This window comes from Aethalodelphis obliquidens, unplaced genomic scaffold, assembly GCF_003676395.1.
Source record: "Aethalodelphis obliquidens isolate GAN/ISIS:26980383/991018 unplaced genomic scaffold, ASM367639v1 scaffold2, whole genome shotgun sequence".
Taxonomy (NCBI): Eukaryota; Metazoa; Chordata; class Mammalia; order Artiodactyla; family Delphinidae; genus Aethalodelphis; species Aethalodelphis obliquidens.
The window spans coordinates 92,877,039-92,893,373 of record NW_020837946.1 but is presented as its reverse complement, the minus strand read 5'-3'; the positions used below and the strand labels follow the sequence as shown (position 1 = coordinate 92,893,373).

General features: G+C 35.5%; 1 protein-coding gene across 2 annotated transcripts in view; it reads right to left on the bottom strand.

Annotated features, from left to right (window-relative positions):
- The window catches only part of DARS1 (aspartyl-tRNA synthetase 1), a 67,411-nt gene that overhangs the window by 45,563 nt on the left and 5,513 nt on the right, over nucleotides 1-16,335 (bottom strand). For both annotated transcript variants that reach the window (XM_027132090.1, XM_027132079.1), the window contains exons 3-4: nucleotides 15,945-16,037; nucleotides 4,315-4,417 (exon numbers count right to left, since the gene is read on the bottom strand). In XM_027132090.1, the coding sequence (XP_026987891.1) occupies nucleotides 4,315-4,417; nucleotides 15,945-16,037 (196 nt within the window). The remainder of the gene's footprint in view (nucleotides 1-4,314; nucleotides 4,418-15,944; nucleotides 16,038-16,335) is intronic.

The window sequence follows — 16,335 nt, the reverse complement described above, 5'->3', positions numbered from 1 at the left end:
TAAAATACCAGCTGATAATTTTATAAAACTATCTTATTCCAGTGAAAGTTAATAATGTAGTATTGTTAATTGAAATTTGAATCAAATGGGTATCTAATCTGATAAATACTAGAACTGGAAATAGAAACATTTTTCCTTATATGGAAACTATTGTACTATTATTTATATGCTGCCCCTATATAGATGAAAATAGGATTCAATAAATGTGCTTGAGCGGCACAGGCTTTTAAAGTTCATAATACTTCTTAACTACCAAGTACCACCTAGTAACCCAACTTGTCAGCATGTCACTATTCAAACTACAGTGAAATCTTCATTTGTACAGAACATGGATATCATCGGCTTCAGTTGGCATGAATACAATTTACACAGCAGTTCTCTGCTGTAAGTTAGCCTATAAAATGATATGGCATAGTATCCTTATGGAACTTTAAGATAATCACCAAAATGTACACTAAAATTTAAAAAAATATAGAAAACTTCCAATCTCCCAAGAACACATTTGTGGACCCCAGAGAAATGAAAAGAGAAACCAATCAGTGAGGATCATGAAGAACATGGGCTTAATAATAAGCTAAGTGACAAAGAATGAGGATTTAATGAGTAAAACTAAAGCCTTTAAAATAAGAAGTAAAATTAGAAAAGAGGTCATTGTAGACATGGAGAGATTGTCCAATCTGAAGCATGTATATTGAGAAATAGTGGGAAATAACAGGGGGAACCAGCAGGTAGAATTAATATTGAACATGGTTGGAAATAGGAAGCCATTAAAGATTTTAGATAAAAATAGCACTTAGAAAGAAACTTCTGGCAAGTATGGACTTTTTTTTTTTTTTTTTGCGGTACGCGGGCCTCTCACTGTTGTGGCCTCTCCCATTGCAGAGCACAGGCTCTGGACGCACAGGCTCAGCGTCCATGGCTCACGGGCCCAGCCGCTCCACGGCATGTGGGATCTTCCCAGACCGGGGTATGAACCCGTGTCCCGAACCTGTGTCCCCTGCATCGGCAGGTGGACTCTCAACCACTGCGCCACCAGGGAAGCCCAAGTATGGACTTTTTAAGAAAAGGATTTTGAAGGATGAAGAAAAAAACAAACACATCTTTTTCCTAAAAGTTCTGAAAGTTCTTTAGAATTTATACTACAATTTCACTTGATTTATTATTATTTATAAATAGAGCAGGTAATTTTCAAAGTAAAATTTTTCTGCTCTTGATTTTCTTCTTTAAAAATTGGTACTTTGAATATAAGATCATACTACTGCCTTTCTAACAGAAAGGACATGTGCTTTAGACTTGTTACCAAGGAAGATCAGGATTTCTGAACTACCTAGAAGTAGAGCAAAATCACATAAAGACAAGCTGACTGACATACCAGGAGCAACAAATCATGTTCCTAAGAAAATTATCTTATCAACCAGCCACAAAAATTAAAAACTCATCATTTTTCACCATAGGGAGTCATGAGAATTTTCCTTTTTCACAAGGTAGCAAAAACTATTATACATTTATTGTTAATAACTCAGGACAGATACCTTAACATATGAGTAGTGCCAAAAGTTAAATAATTGTAACTTAAGTTCTACATGTTAAACCTATTGTATAAAATTGGGTCCATTTTGGGGGCTTCCTTGGTGGCGCAGTGGTTCAGAGTCCGCCTGCCGATGCAGGGGACACGGGTTTGTGCCCCGGTCCGGGAGGATCCCACATGCCGCGGAGCAGCTGGGCCCGTGAGCCATGGCCGCTGAGCCTGCGCGTCCGGAGCCTGTGCTCTGCAACGGGAGAGGCCACAACAGTGAGAGGCCCGCGTACCCCCCCCCACCCGCCACACACACACACTGGGTCCATTCGCCTGTATATAACCAGTCAAAGGCTTTATAATATGCAACAGCTCTATTATGAAACCATCTTTTCCCACACATTACTAATTATATAAAGTCCAGTTTTTTAAATGAACTAAAAATAGCTACATTGTTCTTTGCTTTAAAAAAGAAATCAAAGTCACAACTTAATTGTTAAACCTGAATTAAGATTAAAATCAGATCTCAGGAATCCCCTGGCAGTCCAGTGGTTAGGAATTGGCTCTTTCACTGCCGGGGCCTGGGTTCAATCCCTCGTTGGGGAGCTAAGATCCCACACGCCAAGTAACGCAGCCAAAACAAAAACAAAACAAAGAGATTAAAATCAGATCTAGATCTTGATTGAGTTGCATCCACTTCAAGATTATGAAATCCAGGTTAAATTATCTAAATTCTTCCCTTATTCTAAAAAAAAGATCATGCATACACTATCCCTTTTAGATAAAAGCCATTCTTTAACATATATTATAAGGGCATTAGTGAACTAAGTTCTGTGCGCAAGTATCTTTTCCAGCTGGTAAGCTTTGGTTGACATCTGATATGGTCAACTGCTGTCAGTCAAGTCCCAGGAGTTTCTGAGAAGATCCAAAATAAGAAATAACTATTTGTGGACTACTTTAACGTGTCTGCCTCTAGAGATATCAAATGAATTGACTGTTCTCTTGATAGTAGAATGCCTCTTAGTGATTAAGGGTAAATGGGATTTCCAAAAGACTTTCAGACGATAATCCTTTAAGAATGTAATACGGAGGTTATAATGCAGTTGAACAAAAAAATATATTCTATATGAACTATCAGCTTCATATATTAGTTTTCAGAACCAATTTAATATATAAAAGACAGAAGCCATAAAGTTTGTTGACTCGAAGTTGACTTTTCCTCAGTATTTTCCAGTATATTGAATATAATTTAGCATATATGTCTGTGGTTTTCAGGGGCTCTCTGTGTAGACAAAGTTTATTTCTAGGGACCACATTTACTATGTCCCACTTCATAGGATACAGATTGACCTGAAAAGGCTAGGTGACAAATGCACCCCACAAGCATATACCCTTAAGGACTAGGTATTAAAACAGCAAACCTAATCACCAAATGATACAGGTAGAAGAAATGAAAGTGACAGTCTCTGGGCAGCAGGACTGGGAGATAGGGAGAGGTAGGGCTAATGGTACTGAGACCTCTGAGCACATCAGTAAATTGATGTAATTCATGGCACTGGAGTCTTTAAACCAGAGGGCAGGTATTGCTATGATACAATAAAACTAAATTGGATAAATAAATCTGTTAACCAAAACCAGTTGCTAAGCATCCATTATATGTAAACCACTGTGCTGAGGGAGTCAGGGAAGGCCCAACCATAAATTAAGATATTAAATTAGATGAGTTTTTACTCTCCTTCTAGTTCTAAAATTGATAATTCTATCTATATTAACTCATCTTTGAAAGCATATATATATATAAATAACAGAGATAAAAATCAATAGAAAATAGGGAGGGTGGGAGGGAGATGCAAGAGGGAGGAGATACAGGGATATATGTATATGTATAGCTGATTCACTTTGTGATACAGCATGAAACTAACACATCATTGTAAAGCAATTATACTCCAATAAAGATGTTAAAAAAAAATCAATAGAAAAAATGTAACATTTACTCAACTGAATTTCTTTTAAAAAATATTTATGCCTATGAAGTACTCTACTACTTAAAATTTTCCATTTTTCTGAGTCTTCTTTGATCATCATGGAAATAAAATTTCAATTAAATTGAGAAAAACATGCAAATATAACTAGCCACATCACCAACTCTTATAACTTTAGAGCTCCAGCAGGCACAACCACTACACTATCTCTGTATCCTGCCCCTTGTAAATTGAACAAAACAATAAGCTTCTATAGGAACCCTGAGCCAGACAATAATACTTTTATGGGGGGAAAAAAGCAAACTTTACTTTTTTTTTTTTTAAACCTTTTTGGTGTCAAAGTTAAAAGCTGTAACATGTTAGCGCATTTGTTTTACTTCTTCAGGATGGAATCATTTGCAAAATCACATTCTTTTATTTTAAACACTTCTATTATTTAGTAAGAAAACTTGTTGCTTAACATGCAAATCTCAAACTAGGGGAGGGAGGGAGGAAATGAAGCTCAACACACACAACAAAATAAAGTTGCTTTGCAGTGTTGACGCTGCCAGGCTTTTTGTAACTCTACTTGAAAGTAAATGTGACTTGTCTGTATAGAGTGCTGCTTCAGCAGTTCCAAATGAATTTCAAGTCTGTGCTCCATATTTTCTCTTTTATAACTTTAATGTATTCAGCAACACTGAACTGACAATTTAAATAACTACATTTTTAAACAAAGGAAGCGTTGATGTTAATGCATGAAAATGGTCCAAAGCCCTGGGAGCCCCGGTTCCCACCACTGTTTATTCTGACAACAGGATATAATTGCTTACTTACTTGGCAGCAAATTTAACCATCTGCTTGCTTGCGTGGTCTCCCACGGCTGCAAGAGCCTGGACATTAAACTGCTGCTGACGTAGGACTAAGAAGCACTGCTTCCCTGAAGAAGACAGAAAGTACATAAGGGTATTAAGGACATGCTACTTCAGGTTTTACAAAGAAGAAAAATGCTTCTCTACTTTATAATTGGGCCCAAATCTACATCCCCAACAGGGACATACACATAGGTATCTGGCTTTGACAGCCAAAATTCCCATACTCAGTTAACAAGCTTTAAAGAAACCCAAGTTTCTCCTACGCTTTTAAAATGCTTGTTATGAGGGTGTAGGCAAAGCACCAATTTCAAAAAATATTATCAACCAAGAAAATTATTTTGTCATTGTAGGGACTTACTAAACAAATTTCAAGTAACTTCAGATCACTTTCAACATTCATTCAATAGCTAGTATACTCTACAGGCAAAGGTACTATGCTAACCATCATAAGAGCCTCAATGATGCAACCATAAAAGTAGTAATAAAGTGCTTAGTCACAAGAACATAAACATTCTACGGGGGTGGTTCATTTTATTTCCTATCAAAGTACATTTCAAAGAGCATTTAGAATAACAGGCTAGCTTATTTCCTGTTCTATTTTTCTCATTTTTCCTTTATCGTCTTCCTAATTCTTCATCCTTTATAATAGTTCCACTTTTTTTTTTTTACTCCAAGTAGGTTTTTTTTTTTAATTTTAAAAAAATTTTTATGTTTTTGGCTGTGTTGGGTCTTCGTTGCTGCGCAGGGGCTTTCTCTAGTTGCAGCAAGCGGGGACTACTCTTTGTTGCGGTGCGCGGGCTTCTCATTTTAGTGGCTTCTCTTGTTGTGCAGCATGGGCTCTAGGCACGCGGACTTCAGTAGTTGTGGCACACGGGCTCAGTAGTTGTGGCTTGTGGGCTCTAGAGCGCAGGCTCAGTAGTTGTGGCACACAGGCTTAGCTGCTCCGCAGCATGTGGGATCTTCCCAGATCAGGGCTCGAACCCGTGTCCCCTGCACTGGCAGGCGGATTCTTAACCACTGCACCACCAGGGAAGCCCTACTCCAAGTAGTTTACTTTGTCTATAAAAGATCATTCTCTTTATGCCCTATAACTAGTTTAATTTCTACATAATACTGGGCCTCTTGACTCCCCCTCCTTTCATAAGCAACTGTCATTCCTTATTCTTAACCTTTTGAAAAATAATATTCATAACAGATCCAGTCACTCACCATCTTTGTGACAGGTCTTTTCTCCAAAGTATATCCTTTTTAAAAGTCTCTGATCAAGTTTTAGGAAACTACTTCCTCATAAAACACGTTAAATCTTTTCCAGACCACTTTTTTCATCAGATTGTCTTTCAAAACGTCAAAAGGTTTTGTTGTTTAAACTGAGAATTATTTTTACACTGAGAATTAGCTTTGCCTCCCCTGGTCCCACCAAAAAAAAGCAAAAACGTAAGCAAACTTATAGTTAATACTTTCAACATACAGTTTTGAAATGCAAATCTGAGAGCAACTGTGAGGTTAAAAAAAGGTTGCAGAGTGCCAAGACATACACAATCTATGGACTTCCAAGTCATATATGATTGACATATTTTTACCACTAAATAGATTTTATTTTCCCTTTCCTTTGGAGTATGATCCAGTCGCTAAGTAAAATCTTAAAAAAGAAAGTTACATGAACTGAACAAGTTCAAAGGGATTTTAAGATGCTGAATGGATAGAGAAATCTGCAAATGAATCAAATGACATTATCCCAAGAACTACTGAAACCACAGCCAGATATTAGCCCACTTAGAACAGAATGTTAGCATGAAATGGAAGGTAACGTGCATGATTTAGTAAGTACTTTAGCTGCTCTAATAGTGCAGACAGAGGAAGCACTGACCTGGCTGCACTACAAAGCAATCTTGTGATGAACTCCAGTGCTACACAAAGAACTTGAGAGAGAATGGAGGGCTCTATAGTACTTATAAAGGGTGAGCACAGGAAAATATCTTTAGGTCAGCACTAAGCGGTGACATTTAGTGTAAGGGTTTGGTAAAGAGTAAAATCTTTTTAACCAAAAGACATAGGATCATATCCTATCATTTCCTATGAAGGGGCCTACTGGAAAATATTAAACTAATTATGTCTCAGTTCTTCATCTGCAAAATGGGAGAAAATAACAGTATATTACTCATGGAGTTTTCTTGAGTTTTCATTTATAATCTTGAAGATTATATAAGTAATAAGTTTAGAGTTGTGACAGATACCCAATTAATGTTAACTGTGAATTAATGTTATTAATTAATATTAATCGTTATTACTATTACTAATAGGACCACTGCCACTGCCACCTACTTATCTGAAGACTGATGACCATTTCTGTTTCACAGCTGAATTACTATGTCCAAAAACTATGGTGGGTGCTGGGAACACAAAGTAAATATTTGTGACACTCATGATAGACTATTATGTGAAAATAGTGATAAAGCCATACAAAGAGTACAATCATAACTTTTTATAAGAAAGATATTAAAATTGACTGTGTAAGAAAAAACCATCAAAATGTGAAGTTGATGGTATAGGAAGAAAAACACCAAAATGTGGCTACTAATGGATGGGGAAATCACAGGGAATTATTCTGTTCTTCATATTTTCTGAACATTCTACAATAACCATGTACTACTTTCCAAATCAGAAAAACTATTTTTTAAGAGAACAATACAAAGAGGTAGGTACAAAAGAAACGTAAGGGTTGAAGGAAAATCGTGGCCATGTTCCAGATTCAACACAAGCAGTGAGTAGAACCTGGGAAGTTCAAGAGGCTAAACATAGAAGCAAATGCACTCCTAAGACCTGACATGCCTGCTAGGGAAAAGAAATCATGAAATCAATGGTTATGGGTAAAGTAAAGAATGTTCACTGTTCTCTTTTAATGTTTAATGTGTTTATTGTATGTAATTCTAAAAATTAAACCTTATTTTTTAAAAAAGCCAATAGATGGGAGGAAAAGGGTGGAGAGGTGAGACCTCAGCATATTATATTATAAACCTACAGTAAGTAAAAATGTACAGAAACAGCCAGATTAATGCAGCATAAGAAGTGAGAACAGACCCTATTAGAGCAAAGAGATTTTAATTCTAGATGGCATTCAGGAGATAAACTAAAAAACTGAGTAAAAACTGGAACTGAATATCAAACTGTACAATAGAAAAGGGGAGGACTTTCTAAGTAGAGCAAAAAAACCACTCTGGGAAAAATATATATAATTGCTGAATGACACATAACCTATATGAGTTAATATCTTTAATACATAAAGATCTTAAAGATGTATGAGTAAAGAACACTGAGATCCCAATAGATAAATGCGTAATGGACTAGAACAAATACTCTAAAAGAAAAAGAAAAAAACCTAGTAAGTAAACATAAGGAGAAAAATATTACTGGAAACAAAAGTAATGCAAGTTGAAGCAAACAATGATGATGACACATTATACCGCTCATACTAGTAAAGATTTAAAAATATACAATATCATACAATGCTTGGAAGAATTAAGTGAAAACCGTTCCTTCATAACTTGTTGATAACAAGGTAAACTTGTACAATGCTTTCAGAGATCAATTTGGCAGTGGGCATTAAAAATGGGCTTAAAATGTTCTCTGATTCAAGAAATACATTTCTTAGAATATATGTTAAGGAAATTAAGTATGGAAAGTCTTAGTGACAAAGATGTTCACAAAAGAACTATTTAAATAAAAGAACTGAGGTTCTATTATTACTCTCTATTTATGTAGTCTTCAGTACTGCAACAGATGTGAACTCTAGTGCTATGGTCCCAAGTTTTCCGTGTTCAAAGCACTTCTAAATACTAGAACCTTGAGATTTCCCTGGTGGCACAGTGATTAAGAATCCGCCTGCCAATGCAGGGGACATGGGTTCGAGCCCTGGTCCGGGAAAATACCGTGGAGCAACTAAGCCCGTATGCCACAACTACTGAACCTGTGCTCTAGAGCCCGTGCACCTAGAGCCGGTGCTCCGTAACAAGAGAAGCCACCGCAGTGAGTAGCCCCCGCTCACCACAACTAGAGAAAGCCTGTGCGCAGCAATGAAGATCCAACGCAGCCAAAAATAAATAAATTTATTAAGAATAAATAAATAAATAAATACTAGAACCTCGATGGTACACTCAGAAAGACTTTTAAAAGACTTAAAAAATTAGTACTGGTTTCCTGGTAAACAGAGCTGTCCACTCAGACTACCTCTTATCAAGTATTTTTGACACCAAGTTCCTGAAAGGTGTTAGTAAACAAAATTGTTCTTTGTCTCTGGTCAGTGATACACTGCAATTCAATGTCTTGCAAGGCATTTTCTTACAGACATTGGTGAGTGATAACAAGGGGCAATGTGTGTGTGTGTGTGTGTGTGTGAGAGTGAGAGAGAGAGAGAGAGAGAGAGAGAGAGAGAGAGAGAGAGAGATCCCTTTTATGTAAATTTAAAAAACAAAGGATATGCTCATATTTGTAAATGCACTTTTTCCTAAAAGTATACACAAGAAACAACAGTGGCTATTTTGGGGGGAAACAGATTGTGATCTGACAGAGGAGCTAGATTTGTGAGACTTCCATTTGTCCTTTTTTTTAAATTGAAGCATAGTTGATTTACAACACTGTATTAATTTCAGGTGTACAGCAAACTGATTCAGTTATATGTATGTATTTTCAGATTATTTTCCATTATAGGTTATATATAAGATATTGACTATTGTTTCCTGTGCTATACAGTAAATTGTTGTTGTTTATTTTATATATAGTAGTGTGTATCTGTTAATCCCATGCTCCTAATTTATCCCTCCTCTCATTTCCCCTTTAGTAACTGTTAAGTTTGTTTTCTATGTCTGTGAGTCTGTTTCTGTTTTGTAAATAAATTCATTTGTATTTTTTTTTAGATTCCACATATAAGTGATATAATATTTGCCTTTCTCTGTCTGACTTCACTTAGTATGATAATCTTTAGGCCCATCCATGTTGCTGCAAATGGCAATACTTTATTCTTTTTTTATGGCTGAGTACTATTTCATTGTGTGTGTGTGTGTGTGTGTGTGTGTGTGTGTATGTATTGATATATATATATGTATTGGCACATCTTCTTTATCCATTCATCTGCTAATGGACACTTACGTTGCTTCCATGTCTTGGCTACTGTAAACAGTACTGCTATGAACATCGGGGTGCATGTATCTTTGCGAATTAGTTTTCATCTTTTCTGGATATATGTCCAGGAGTGGGATTGCTGGATCATAATGTAGCTCTATTTTTCATTTTATATCTTTCTATATATAGGAAGTTAATTTTTACTATAGCCATATATTGTTTTTTATTCTAAGAAGCAATTATGTAATTTCTCAGTTTAACAAAGAGTTCTCACTGCTTAAGTTAGTAAAGGAACTTTATAAGACATGTTAATCATCTGCTACGTATTATTCATCTTTCTTCATGGAACTCCCCAATCAGGAGAGAGTTTATAGAAAAGAAATGAAACTCCATGTTCAAAACAGCTGAATGAATTCACTGCTTTTAGGTATCTTAAATTTAAATCCTTAGCAGTTAAAAATTTGTGTTGCATTTTGAGTCGTTTTTAAAGAGGCAGTTTATTTCTTAAATTTACGCAAGAGGTCTGTTTTAGAAAAATGTAAAGTTAGAAACCTTCCTTTACAGCACCAGGTGCAATCTTTATTTCTAAGCTGAAGAACAAACATGGTAGGTTGCCAGAACAAAAAAGTTTACTCTCATCTCCATTTTGGTGATGGCTCAGTAAGGAAGTAAGCCTTGGTGGGAGAACTAGTTATCAAAGATGTGAGGCAATCTTATGTTTTCATCTCTTCCTACTGTCTTTTAGCTTGCTAAGCTCCTGAATTTATTATTTAGATAATGTACCTTCACTTCCTAATAACCAAGATTAACATTTTCCTTCATCGCTTATGTTAATCAGTTATGGAATAAACAGCAAAGACCTAAATGTTTTAAAGTAGTTTCCATTTGTTATTTTCCCTGAAATATTCTTGTATGGCTATAAGTTGATGTTCTGACCTTTGGTATTAAAAATCCTAAACTATCTGACTACCTAAATAAAGTAGCTATTTTGGAAGTATATGTTAAGTTTTTAGGAAGAATAGTATTGAAATAGAATTATCTTGTGCCAATGACTTCCATGTAGTATGTATAAAATTTGAAAGGAACCGTAGATATTTCAATTACTTTTTCAATATGCTCATAAGCTTTCACAATCGAAAGAAACTAATGTTAAGGTATCATTAAGAGTTAAAAATTTCTCCTTGCTCCTATATAAAACTCTTGATTTTATGGGTGTGAAGCATAAACCTATTGTAAGAAATCTGATTTTTAATCTTTAAAAATGTGTAAAACACTGCCCTTAATTTGAGGAGAAATATACAGATATTTGTTATATAAACAGACTAGGTTTTGTTTTTTTTGCTTAACAGGATTCTAGTTGTCATACTTTTGACACTATGATTTTGACACTTTCATTTCCTTATTCATGGTTTTTTCAGAACTTTGCTTTACTTGAAATTGCCAGCATAGGTTGTCTGTCCAAGTCCAATTTTAATGTGATACTACTTCTGGAGTTAGAACACATGAATGATTCCAAATAAGTCATATTTATTGGTATAATTTTTTCCATGTAAGGAAGAAGGGAGTAGCAGCAATCAGTGTTCTGCAAACTCAAAGATTTTATTCATTTTTTCAGATAATCTTCTTTGGCAGAAATAAAAAACATTGACAATCATTACTGGCAAGAATGTGGAGAAAGTGGTACTGTCACATACTTGTGGGAGTATCATTGAGTATAGCTTTTTTGGAGGGTAATCTGGTACTGGAAAATTTTAATATGCATATGCCCACCCTTCAACCCAGCAATTTCACTTCTAGATATCTATCCTACAGAAACACTGCCTTATGTAGATCTATAACTAATATCATGGAAGTATCTCCAAGAAACACTGCTAATTGAAAATAAAAAAAGTTGCAGAGTAACATGTAAAAATACGGTATCATCTACATAAAATAAGACAAAACACACACAAAACAAAGAACCTTTATGTATTTGTGTGTGTGTGTGTGTGTGTGTGTGTGTGTGCGTGCACATATGTGCATTAAAAAGAAAGATTTTTGGAAAGACAATGAACAAATTATTAAGAATTAATAGAAAAGGCTGGGACAAAGATAGGCAGTAGAGAAGAAAAAGGAATATAATTTCTGTACTCTGAAAAATTCATGTGAAAATACTTTGTATTACTTGGGTAACTTACAACTTAAACACACATACACATACATACAAACTTAAAAACAAAGTAGAATTTTCCAAGTAAAAATTATGAAAACCAGATTAATGCAAAATTCCAAAAAAAACATATTATTGAAACTTAGCTAAAAGAATACTACCCACACCTTTACCAAATTCAGTTTATTCCAAGAATCCAAAAATGGTTCAATGTTAAGAAATCCATTATTGTAAATCACTAGAATTACATACAGTTGATTCTTGCTATTTGTGGTAGTTATGTTTTATAAAGTCACCAGAACAATAAATTAGCAAATATTGAGCCATTGCTCCTAGGGGAAATATAGGGTGAGGTTTCTGTGAATGTCTGGTTATAATATTTTCATCAGTCCATCAATACACAAATTTGTTCTGTATGTATTTCTGTTTAAAGACACCTTATTTAAAATATATATAGTTGATTCATTAACATAGAACTCACAGCCAACAGCACTATAACTCATGCTTGGACAAAACTTAGCTAACAACTAGTATTTTCTCCATAATGCATATTATGACTCTCTTGCATTTAGGAACACTAGAAAACACTTCAGCACTATGCTTGGGGGCCATTTTAAACAGTCAGATCACCAACAAAAAGCACAAGGCTGTGAAGAACGTGGCATTAAATAGACTGTGAAAAGGACACTTGTTTATGAGAGCTGATACAAGGCAGAGCTTCACTGTTTTTAATCTCAGCTGAAAATGTGTGCACTGGGAGACTCAAATTTCTTACCACTCTGCTCATGCGAATGTCTGGCATGTCTGTGAATGACAGTGAAATCACTGCAAGTACTGATTTTGGGGTTACAAATACATGTTAGCAAGTAGGTGAATTTGCAAATATACAATCCGTGAATAATGAAGATCAACTGTATTTTAAATTTTTTATTATGTGGAAAATTTCAAACAAACACAAAAGCAAAGAGAATCGTATAATGAATCTCTGTATAAATATATTCAGCATGATTTTTTTTTTCCAGCATGATATTTTGAGGGAAATAATTTCTGGAAAAGGTCTGATAAAATTTAATACCTGCTTCTGATAACAGAAAACTTGGACTAGAAGAAAACTTCTTTTGACCTACTTTTTAAACTTTGGCATTGTTTTGTAATGACATTTTATGCAGAACACCTAAAGTCATGAAATAACTCAGCAGGAATTTATATCTCCACTGTTTAAAAAATTCCTCATTGTGAGAATCCCTGCAATACTGGAGAATCCACTGATTATTGCAGAGAAACAAGAAATAAGATAAACATTTGAAAGAAAAGGACAAAATGATCGTTATTTGTAAATGATATCAACACCTACCTACAATCCTCACGTACCTCAACAGTTATCAATTCATGGCCATTCTTGTTTCAGCTTTGCTCCAATCCACTCATTCCTCAACTTCTGCCCCAATCCACTTATCCCTCAATTCCTGTACTATTTTGAAGCAAACCCCTGCAAACCCTCTATTATTTCATCCATACATAATTCAGTAAGGATCCCTAAGAGAGAAGATCTTTTTAAAAATAATGTTACAACAGTACTATTATTTCAACTGAAAAAAAAATTTTTTAACACCAAATATCCAGTCAATGTTCAAATATCCAAGTCTCAGTGTCTTTTTTTTTTTACTGTAGATTTAAATTAGGATCCAAATAAGTGATTGGTTGAGAGACATCTTAAATCTGTTTTAATCCATAGGTACCCCCTTCCCTTTCAATTTATTTCTTGAAGAGACCAGGTCGTTTTTGCCTAGTAGTTTACTACTAGACTGTGCTGATTGCACCTCCATTGTCATTTAACATGTTCCTTTGTCTTGTAAATTGCTGGTTATTGCTAAAGGCTTAATGAGATTCAGGAACAATTCTTTGGGCAAGACTACTTCATTGGGTGGTATTGTGTTCTTTCATAAATAGACATAAAATATTTCTGGTTGTCTCTCTATTATGTCGTTAGCAATCACTGATGATCAATGTCTAGATAATTCACTGGGGGCAAAATGATGATGTTCCAATATTCTTCATTTTATTAGCTGGACACTTCTCTAAAGAGACACTTCCCCGTATCTACCATTTGGTTAGCCAGTGATATACAATTCATACAGAAATGATACTTCCACTTTAGTATTTACCAGATTTGAAAATAATGAGCTTGTTCCATTGATGACCAACTAGGTTTTCTGTTTGTTTGCCTTAGCATTATTATAAACTTAGGGATTTAAACATATCTGTTGTGTCTCAACTCACTGCAGTTGTCCTTACTCATATTCAAACTGTTCCATTTTTTGGATGAGTGTGAAGGGAAGTATTTTTGGTTCAGGCTTACATGTAGCGTGCATTCTATCTTTTAATTTGCTAAATAATTATGTTTAGGAAACAAGGTGCCAGTTTGGAGAGCATTCTATCTTTTAATTTGCTAAATAACTATGTTTAGGAAACAAGGTGCCAGTTTGGAGAACAAAGGTTCCTAATCCAATGGGAGAAAGACAAGTAAATGAAGGATTACAGTACAATGTGATTATCTATTGGTCAAATAAATGGCCCAACCTTTCAGGAAGGCAAATCAACTAGCATTCTTCTCAAAGTCCAACAGTATTCATCTATTTGGGGGAGGATACTGGAAGAATAGATAAACTCTTTTTTTTTTTTTTTGCCACCCCATGTGGCTTGTGGGATTTTAGTTCCCTGACCAGGGATTGAACCTGGGCCCTTGGCAGTGAAAGTGCAGAGTCCTGGGACTTCCCCAGTGGTCCAGTGGTTAAGACTCTGCACTCCCAATGCAGAGGGCCCAGTTTCAATCCCTGGTCAGGGAACTAGATCCCACATGCTGCAACTAAAAGATCCCGCACAGCAACAAAGATCCCACGTGCTGCAACTAAGAACTGGCATAGCATGCGTGAAAGAAAGAAAGAAAAGAAAGGAAGGAAGGGAGGGAGGGAGGGAGGGAGGAAGGAAGGAAGGAAGGGAAGAAGAAGAAAAAGAAAAAGAAAAAGAAAGAAGAAAAAGGAAAGTGCCGAGTCCTAACCACTGGACTGCCAGGGAATTCCCGATAAACTCTTAATAGTAGTGATCCTGAGAGAGTAAGATATATATGTATAAAATGTTGGAATTTAAAAAATAATGGGCCTGTATTAATTCTATAATAAATATTTTAAAACACAGAGTAAGAAATGCTGTACCACAGAATGCAGTAAATAGTACAGAAGTAATTAACTCTGCTAGGGAGACAGAAGGTGTCCTAAAAAGCTTCTGAATTCTTTTCATATTCCACCAATTACTATGAGAGTTTGGGCAAGGAGCTTTATCATTCTGAGCCTTAGTCTCCTCATTTATAAAGTGGAATAACAGTGCCTATTCTGCCTACTTCACAAATTTGTGCGGGTGATCGAGTGTGAAAAACTGTGTGAAAAGTATAAAGTTATAAACCAATATAAGTGTCACTAATACTTTCAGACAATTTGGAACACTAGGCTAGGACAATTTTCCATAAGGAACTGAGGTTTGTCTAAACTCCCCTAATATTTCTCCTTTGTTGTTAATGCTAAATTCTTAGTACTGTCCAAGAGAACTTTCTACAATGATAAAAATATTTTGTGGGCTTCCCTGGTGGCGCAGTGGTTGAGGGTCCGCCTGCTGATGCAGGGGACATGGGTTCGTGCCCTGGTCCGGGAGGATCCCACATGCTGCGGAGCGGCTGGGCCTGTAAGCCATGGCCGCTGGGCCTGCGCGTCCGGAGCCTCCGCAATGGGAGAGGCCACAGCAGTGAGAGGCCCGCATACTGCCAAAAAAAAAAAAAAAAAAAAAAAATGTTGTATTTGTCCTTTCTGTCCAATACAGGAGCCACCAGCAGTCAAAATACAGCTGGTGACTGAGATATAGAATTTTAATTTTAATTTAAATAGCTAAATGTAGCCAGTGAGTACTAGACAACCCAGTCTTAGCCTTATCTTTCTCCTAACTCTCTCCCTATCTAAATATTACAAATGTAAGAATATTAACAAATGAAAAACTTCTGAAAAAACACTCTTTACTTCAAAAAATTAAACTTTTGAGAGGTGCTAGAAAAGTACCTTAGAGTCTTAGATTTCATCTGAGTTTTAAGGCTAAATTGTTTTTAAGGATGTCTTATAAGAACCTAAAATTAACTAACCATGGACTAATAGTTTATAGTGATTTAAGAAGGAAAACAGGTGTTTTTGTTTTGTTTTTAAAGATTTACTTTGATCTGTGAGAAATCTGCAAAACAAAAAATTCAATGATTACCAAAAAAGCTGTAATCATTTAATCAATCTTACCTTTAGCTCTGCTTGTATGAACCCTTGCACGCACCCAAACAACTTCATCAGCTTTTTGTACTGTCAAGTCACTAATTCGAACCAAAACTCGATCTGCAGCAAATAAATGAAACAATCTTGTAATTCAGAATTTACAAAGAGATCAAGATCAAAATTATTTTGATTTGATAGCTAGCATAGTACTTGGTATTATCTTAAATGATTCTCAATATCTAGCAACACTTTTTTCTTTTGCTTTTTTTTTAATTGGTTTATAACATTGGTTTATAACATCACGTAAGTTTCATGTTTATAACATTGTATTTCAACATCTATACACATTACAGCATGCTCACCACCAAAAGTTTACTTTCCATCCATTACAATACAGTTGACCCTGTTACCCATTTCA